The sequence below is a fragment of the Photinus pyralis genome, unplaced genomic scaffold (genome assembly GCF_008802855.1).
Source record: "Photinus pyralis isolate 1611_PpyrPB1 unplaced genomic scaffold, Ppyr1.3 Ppyr1.4_LG4, whole genome shotgun sequence".
In the NCBI taxonomy this organism is placed as follows: Eukaryota; Metazoa; Arthropoda; class Insecta; order Coleoptera; family Lampyridae; genus Photinus; species Photinus pyralis.
This window is the reverse complement of record NW_022170511.1, coordinates 10786395-10795320: the sequence shown is the minus strand read 5'-3', so window position 1 is coordinate 10795320 and position 8926 is coordinate 10786395. Positions and strand designations below refer to the sequence as shown.

The following is an 8926-nucleotide window of genomic DNA, read 5'->3' as shown; positions in this document are numbered from 1 at the left end:
AAGTTCGAGCCATTTACTAATTACTTCTGATTTAACCCTTTCGGTTCATTGTCAATGGGTAAGGAGGGTGCCCAGGTTTCACTAATGACGGCACCCTTTTGTTTCATCCACAACGATTAAACGAGCCCCGACTTTGTTTGCTTTAAATTTTGCCTTTTTATCTCTCCCGCCGAACTTTCCTCCAAACAGCCAACTTTTATTCAAATTCGAATCAAAATTGCCGGTTTGGGATTTCTTACCACTTAAAGTGATTTATGTATTTAAAGGGACTCGAAATGGATATTATTAAGTTCGGCTCAACTTTTGTGCGTTTCGATTTTTGCGTTTACGCATTACAAAAACTATGCTGTTTACATATATAAGTAACCTGGCAGATGTTCCTCCATTCAGCCGAATATTCGTATTGTTAGAAGTGTACGAATTTTTACCTCTTATTGATACAAAAGGATGGGCGCCTTTGTAAACGATTTATTTTGAAATTGTTATAGAACGGCGATTATGTGTGACCAACGGACCGGGACGATTCACCACCTCCCCTTCTTTGTACTTTGGTGTCGTTCCATTGACGAGCTTATTTGAAAAACACCAAATATAGTCTGCATTCTTTAGTTTATAGTTAACTATAGGATCTTAGATGATGGTGTACATTTTGATACAAGAAAGTTCAATAACTGTAAACTAAATTGATTTCAGGAAATTCCCTTTTCTGGTAGTGGTAGTAGGTATGGTCCACTTGATTGATTGCAGTATATGGTTAACTATTTCACCTAAAAAGTGAATTCGATGGTGATTCAATTAAAGAAAGAGGAAAACACTTTCTTTGAAGTTTAGCAGAAGGTTGTCAAGATGGAGGGCGGCATTTGGACAATAGTTTCAATCCGTTTATAACTGGCACAAACGAGGACATTAGAGAAATTATCAAACAGGAGCCAATACAGAGAAAAATGAAAAGAAGGCAGCTGAAGTGGTTCGCGCACACGATAAGAATAAGCAGAATTACAAGAAGACTAATCGAAGCAGGAAAACCAGATACGAAACGAAGAGGAAGACCTAGGAAAAAATGGCTGGACCAAATTGAAGAAATAGCAACAGAAAAAGGAGAGACATTGGAGGAGATTAACACAGTAGCGGGAGACAGGAAGAGGTGGAGGGAATGGATAAGGGACTAAAGAGTACCATCCGACCCTAGAAAGGGCACGAAGGATTAGAAGAAGAATTTTATTATATAGATACTATTTATTTGTTTAGCTTGCCAAAAGTTACAGATTTTTCTAGTACGTAAATCCAAACACCATTTCAAAAAGTAGACCTGGGCATGAATTTAAAAGGTTGGCTTGCGCCTGCGTAAATTTTAATTTTTTGTAAAATTCACTTTCATAATTGACGCTGGATCCTTGTTTTAGCTAAGCGATGGAAAAGGAAAAATAATGTAAGTACATTTTTTTTTACAATAAACCAGCAAAGAATCGAGAAGTCTACACTGTGTAAGGAGGGGTAATTATATCAGGCTATTCGTAACAGCAAAATGGGCATGTAATACTTTTCCGTGTAAAAGGGACATAATTAATAGTACTTGTCACTCACACAAATATACACATATATAAAGCCTCAAAAGGATCGTTTTTACTGTGGAGAGCTTTGTTACACAACATTATTTCGGATACAATAAAATGGAAGGAAAGTTACGCCCTTTCTGTATACCGGCAAAGTAAACAAAAGCAAAGCTGTAACACCATTAAAGGGCCCTCTGATAAATTACGGCGACAAAAAAATTATTGCAACAGCATAAAAATCGCGTAATGATTAATTTTGCGAATCTAACGAGATAGAATTGCTATAATAAATATTAATGATTAACACGTTTTAAACCGTAATCAATCTTTACTTAGGGAAGTTTAATTATTTTGGAAATAATTAGAAAGGAGTACATTAATAAAGACGGTTAAAATAACTAATAGCGGCCTAATCGGTTAAATAGAGCATTCTAAAGCTCCATTTTGTGGTTGAGCAAGCGAATTTATCCCTAATTTAATTACCATCATACGGTACACTAAAACTTACTTGTCATATTAACGTTACCTACTGTAAAGCCATCTAGCGAACGTAACAACATCAACTGTCACTTGCAGTTAGACAATACTAGATTCGGCAATAAAGAAAAATAGGGTGGTTTTCCGCTCCCGTTTCCATTTTCATCATTGCTAATATTATTTTTGCGAAAAGTTTTCAGGCGTTTTTTCGGATGTAATGAAATATTACGTTGTAATATTAAGTTTCCGCGATTTTATTTGCGCGCACGGTCTTTTGTTACTTTCGTGCGAAATCAAAAATTCCAAATACCTAACTGTTTAAAATGAAAATATTTGTGTTACGAATGAAAAGCAAGGTAGAATTATAATAAACATTGCATGTTACTATTCCCAAGGTTTACTTTTGCGCGTTTAGCGATGAATTATAAATCTTTAAGGAGACGAAGGTAAAACGGACCCGCGATGTTTAATAAATAAACCAATTTTCTTTAAAAACATCCTTCTGTATAACGAGTAACGACGATGATTAAATTTAGCCACCTACACGTCGTGTAGTTGCAGTAAAATCAAATATTTACAAAACAAAATCGAGAAATACAACATGAAATTGAAACACAACTTATTAATGAAGTCGCCAGAATTATTTCAACAAGAAGTTTTTCCTCTCGAGCAATATGTGTAAGACTGATGAAGGTTTGAGAAAAAAGTAATATGAGAGATTTTTGCAACACAACAGCTACCATTTACTCGAACCCCCTTGTTCCTCGAGAAAAAGCACCGACGAGTATGTGAAAACTCGCAGAATATTACAAGTACGTTCGCTAAAAATATAATTATTCACAAATCTAAACTAATAAAGATTCTCTTACAGATACACACAATTCTCCTATCAAAGGATTTTAAATCACATTAAAAAAATTTATAATTTGCCATGTCTGGTGCGACATTATTCGTGGGTGCCTAAAAGGAGAACAAGGGAAGAAATAAATGTTGAATGTGAACTTTTGTACTGGGTACAGTACTGTACATGGCATTTTTAGCCACTTCAACCTATAGCACGATAATTTCACTTCTTTAAACCATGGAGAAAAGATTACAAGATGAAGTGAGTCCCAGATAAGAATGAACATCATGGAGAAGTCGGAAACCATAAGAGACACACAGTCTGTTAGAATGAGTTGTGCATTTTAAAAGGCTTAGTAAAACGATGTTCTAAAAATGCCGAAATTGCGATCAGTTCCGAAGATATTCGAAAAAACTGAAATTATCCTACAAGATGGTGCTCACAGATTTTGAGTGCGTCGTTTCCTCTTTGAAAAACTATCATCAACTTCATATTTTTATATGGACCGGAAAAAGAGTACATACTGCATTGAGCAGCATATTTTATTACGAATACAATTATTTATGGCAAATTATGTCATTTACAAGAACAAATTATTTTGACATTTTGTCAACGCCTACTACACCAAAATGTTAAAAATTTAGTAACTAGTCTTTTTTCTGACTTAAATAATAAACAATTTTTAACATTTTGCTGTACTAGTGACAAAATTTTCGAGGCCGAGATCTCGATGGAACAGACAGACGGATAGCAGACAGACAGACGACGGAAAATTGAACATATAAGCCCAACTTCGTTGTTTTTTTTTGTTTTTTTTTGTGTTTTTGGCTTTGGCGGTACCAATAAGCCAGCCTAGTTTATAAGTAAGATTTCTATTAAATTTCAAATTTCAATTTTATTTTGTTGTAGAAACTGGTATATGTATAAATATATCGAAATATTTTTGGATTCTAAAAGAAGAAACAATGTTGTAGGGAAAGTGACATTACATTTTTGTAGATTTGTGTAGAATTCATTTCTAAAAGTCGACACTCCAACATAAGGTGTTGCATTGAACCTTCACTACCACACAAACATATTGGAGTGTCTGCTAATTTTATTTTATGTAGATGTGAAGGGAATCTGCCATGATTGGCTCTCAATCGACAAATGGTTGCAATAAAAGGCCTGCTGGAGATATTTTTATACCATGGTTGTTGAGGTAAGTTTGGTTCTAATTGTTTGTAGTATTGCCCTTTTGTTCCCATCCTGTATTGTGCATTCCATACCTCTAATATGTGTGCTTTAATACACACCATGACATCTCTTTTAGGAATATGATAGTTAAGACTAATATCTCTACTGTTTGCTGCCTCTTTAGCACGAAGGTCAGCAATTTCGTTACCTTCAATTCCTGCATGCGCTTTTATCCAAGCTATGATAACATTTTTTTCTTGCTTGCGCGCTTGGAAATAAAGTTCAAAAATATTCTTAAGGAGGTGGTTATTATTTCGGTAGAAATCAAAATTTTTCAATTTCTTAATAGCGCTTAAACTGTCAGTAAGTATTATAAGTCGATTGTACCTTAAGCTGAGGACGTATTTTAACGCTTCTACTATTGCAATCAATTCTGCCGAATAAATGGAAGTGTATTTAGAGAGTTTTGAACTAAATCTAAGCTTGTAGTCACTATGATATACTGCGTATCCAACATTGTCATCATTCTTTGATCCATCTGTAAAAATTAAATGGAAATTTGGGTACTGCATCTTAACATCAGCTAGGAAAGCGTATTGTCTAAATGGTAGTGGCAGCCTGCTATAGTCTGGGAAAGCGAAAGTATCTACGGTTAGATTATATATATCAAACTGGTAAGGGTAACCGCTATTTCTTTCAGATGACTCAACTACTTTCCTGTATTCTATAGTATCACAATAACTTTGTACTATTGTGGGAGTAGCTTTATTTTTCCAATATGAACTTGTTAAATGTAGAATAAAGAGTTCGTGCAATCTATTGTATATAGGTGATCTTCTTTCATACAAGCGTAACACCAAACTATTGCTTAATAGTTCCCTCCGCCTACTAAGCTGCATAATACCGCTTTCGGCATACAGAATATCAATTGGTGTACTTATAAAAAGTCCCAAACAAACACGTATACATTTATTTTGTAACACTTCCAATTTTTTTAGATGACAGTTATTGGCCGCGCCGTAGAACGTAGCGGCGTAGTCAAGAATAGATTGTATGTAAGATTTATAAACCATCACTGCAATGTCTGGCGATGAACCCCACTTGTTACGTGAAATTGCTTGTAACACGTTTAGTACATTTTCTGTTTTGCTCAAAAGATGATTAATTTGGCACTTCCAATTCAACTTTTTGTCAAGCCAAACCCCTAGAAAACAGATATGATCCCTAAGAGGAAATTTAATATTGCCTAATATAATTTCTGAAGGTAACTGAGTTCTTTTCCTGGTAAATGTGCATATCCCAGATTTTGTTTGGGATATATTTATATTGTTTCTAAACGCCCATTCAGAAAACTGGGTGAATGCAACATCAAGATGTTTATACTTAGGTATTCAGGTGCTTTTTATCTTCTGTATATACGCAAATATCATCTGCGTATTGTAAAATCTTTATAATTGGGCTAAATATTTGTTCGAGGTCAGCTACGTATAAAATATAAAGAAGAGGTGATAAGATACTCCCTTGTGGAAAATGTTTTTCGGGGCCCAATTAGACCTTCGTTTGTTTTTACATACACATTTCTGTCAATTAGGTTGATGATATTTCTGATGAATTTGTCCTGGAGTCCAAAATTCCTTAGTTTATTCTTTAATAATGGGGGTTGGATACCATCATACGCTTTGCTTACATCTAAAAATAGTACTGAAACAGAATTCCCTGTAGAAAAAGCTATCATTATATCAATAACCAATTGATCAATGCTATCGGTTGTGGCCCTACCACGCCTAAAGCCATTTTGAGAATCGGGTAGTAACTTTCTAGGTTCTGCATACCACTCTAAACGTCTCTTAATTAGTTTTTCAAAAAGTTTAAGAATGCACGATGCTAGTGATATAGGGCGATAGGAATCAACTTTCCCTGTAGCTTTATTGCCTTTTAAGATTGGCTGAACAATATAATTTTTAAACATGTCAGGATACCTTCCATCTAACCAAAAGCTGTTAAAGTATTTCAGTAAGTTTGATTGCATTATTTCTGGCAACTGAAGAATTTGGATGTAATGAATGCTGTCTAACCCAGGATTGGAATATAAATTTAATGAGTTCATTGCATTTTCCATTTCTTTCCTTGTGAACGGTTTAAGTAGGAAGTGGTTGCTATCTGGATCAATGTTATAATCGATTTTATTATTGACAAAAGTGGGAGTAAGTAACATTAAAAAATCCTGAACCCAAGGTTCTTTATTCATTCTTGTGTAATTGCACTCCCTTCTATTTTTTAATTTGCCTATTTCTTTCCATACATTTGAGATTGGAACACTTTTATTTAAATTTTGAACATATCGTCTCCAATTGGCCCTTTTAGTTTGCTTAATGATGCGTTTTTGCGCGATCGGTCATTTCTGACTATTTACCATGTGTGTTTCCATGACAGTAGGTGGAATTTACCAGTTGCTATGATTACGACGACGCCAAAATTACTTACCGATCTGAAAACAGAACAGCAAAAATACTTACCGACGCCTTTTTAAAAACAATCAATTCAAATTCAAAATCAACAGTCAAAGTCTTACATTACATTTAATTTTTATTTATTTATTGTTATATTAAAAGTACAGTTTGTGCTGTTGTTTCCAATATAAACAATACGTTCTTCATTAGAACCGGAAGCAATAGAGATGGTGTTTGAAGACGTGCTATGGTTTTGATTGACACATTCCAATTCACTGTTACTACCAGTACATAAAATTTTATTGGCAAATTCAATTTTGTTTTGTAGAGAATCTTCGACATAGCCTTCGGCCACCGTCGAAGACCTCCATCCACCATGCCTTTTTAAACCTAATACATCTACACCTTTATTAACCAAAAAAGTGGCTGAAGTGCGCCGAAATGCATGACCTGTATAATCGTTCGGTCCTTCTAATTTCAAATATGTTGCAATTTTTGATGGCCATTTCCCAATCGTCCCTTTTCCAACTACTTGTTGACTGCATTTTCCGTTACGATAATTTAAGAACAGGTGTGCCGAAACTACGTTGGTGGGTCGAAGTTTAATGTATTTTCGATAAATTTCCAAATAGAAAACTTTGTCGTCCACTTGACTTGTTACAGTAAATGTCCGTTGGATATTTGTTTTCGAGTTGGGAATTTTTACTACAAGAAGGGCTCCATGGTCTTCAATATCTGCAACTTTCATGTTGTACAGCTCCTCTCTCCTGCAAGCCCCTGCCACGCCAAGAATCATAGCTACCTATAGATGCAACACAAATAATGGAGACACAAATTTTATAATTTAAACTTACTTTGTGGATAAGGAATATTTCATCGGGCGCCTCATTTAAAAATTTCACCATATCATTTTTCGTGAAGACTTGAGCTTTTTTTGGTCTATGACCAACATTTTTTCTTTTAAGATAAGCAATTAACGTGGAAAATGTCGAAATATTAATAGATTCATATAAAAATATTGTGCTCTTTAGCATGGAATATTCTGCCCATAAACTTCCTGGACTCTTCAGCTTATCACTTCGTTTAACGAAATAAGCCAACAGAACCTTCTCGGTAACACCTACATTTCTCTCACTGCACCACTGTTTAAAAATGTTGTACGTATTCTCGTACCGGATCCTTGACTTTTGTGGTATTACCGCCGAACATCCAATGTCCCATGCTTCTTCTATTTCGTCTATTAGATCGCTGTCGGAATCGCTCATAACTGAAGTATAAAAGCTAGAAAACTACAGACACAATTTGATGAATTTATTATTTTCAGTTTTGACAAATAACAAACTCGTTACCTAGTGATGTAAGTACCTATACAATACCACTTCGATCATTTCGATTTATTCCGCTCGTTCTTTTCTCAGTAAGTAGTATTTCTAATGATTGCATAATTTTTATTCCGATCGCGCAAAAAATGTTATAAGCACGTCGAACGTTAAGGGTTACCGTTCTCAGACAATAATTGGAGTCGTCGCTTCGCTCCTCCTCCAAACAATTGTCTTCGAACGGTAAAAATCCCTTACCGTTCTCCATACTTAATATACTATTAGTTTTAGCATCTGACTGCTTGAATAGCAGATAATTGTTTAAATTTGGATTTGCTTTATAGTTCATTAACTTAGTTTTCCTTTCGAGAACCGCTAACTGACATTCATTGTTCCACCAAGTCTTATTAGATTTTTTGGTGGTATTGCTTTTAACTCTCGGTATTGCAGTATTGCTTGCCGATACTATTAAATTGATAAAAGAATTGAAGTCCGTACATTCATTGTTACGAGTATTAAGGTGCTCTTGGTATTTGCTCCAGTTAGCTTTCTTAACATTCCAGATCTTATGAGTAAAATATATTGCTTTGGGAGGCTCTACATTAGTTTCAAAATTGATAACCAAATGGTCAGATCCTAATGGTTCATTTGTAACAGACCAATTAAATAAATCCCAAATTTCTGGAGTACAGACAGTAATATCTACCGCAACCTTAGGACTGTTGGGTGGTATAATAAGGGTAGCTGACCCATCATTTAATATAACTAAGTTACTTTCATGAATGGCATCTAGCAAATAATTACCTTTGTTATCAATCCTATCACAACCCCAAGCAGAATGATGAGCATTTACGTCCCCGGCCATTATAAATGGTCTGGGAAGAATTGAAAATATTTCTGACCAGTCATCGGATGATAATACCATTTGCGGTTTACAATAGATTGAGATGAGGTTAGTGATGGTTTTATTTAAATGGATATTCACTGAGACGATTTCGGTGTCACGGATTGGACTAACAATAGGATACTCTTGATATTTAATGTTCGCCTTGACAATAATCGCTACCCCACTATAACCATCGTCCCTATCCTTACGTACAGTATTAT

The 8926-nt window shown here is 34.9% G+C and overlaps 1 protein-coding gene across 1 annotated transcript; it reads right to left on the bottom strand.

Annotated features, from left to right (window-relative positions):
• Window positions 1-6599: 6599 nt before the first annotated feature.
• On the bottom strand, window positions 6600-8034 carry LOC116169963. Its single transcript, XM_031486179.1, has 2 exons — window positions 7355-8034; window positions 6600-7302 (listed from the first exon to the last, which is right to left on the bottom strand). Exons 1-2 carry the CDS (start codon window positions 7763-7765, stop codon window positions 6637-6639), a joined length of 1077 nt encoding a protein of 358 aa, XP_031342039.1. The 5' UTR covers window positions 7766-8034; the 3' UTR covers window positions 6600-6636.
• Between the last annotated feature and the right edge of the window lie 892 nt (window positions 8035-8926).

Coding starts and splice junctions, on each gene's coding strand:
- LOC116169963 (XM_031486179.1), bottom strand. CDS start 7,765: ATGAGCGATTCCGACAGCGATCTAATAGACGAAATAGAAGAAGCATGG. Junction 7,303..7,354: donor AAATATTCCTTATCCACAAA/GTAAGTTTAAAT, acceptor TTGCATCTATAG/GTAGCTATGATTCTTGGCGT.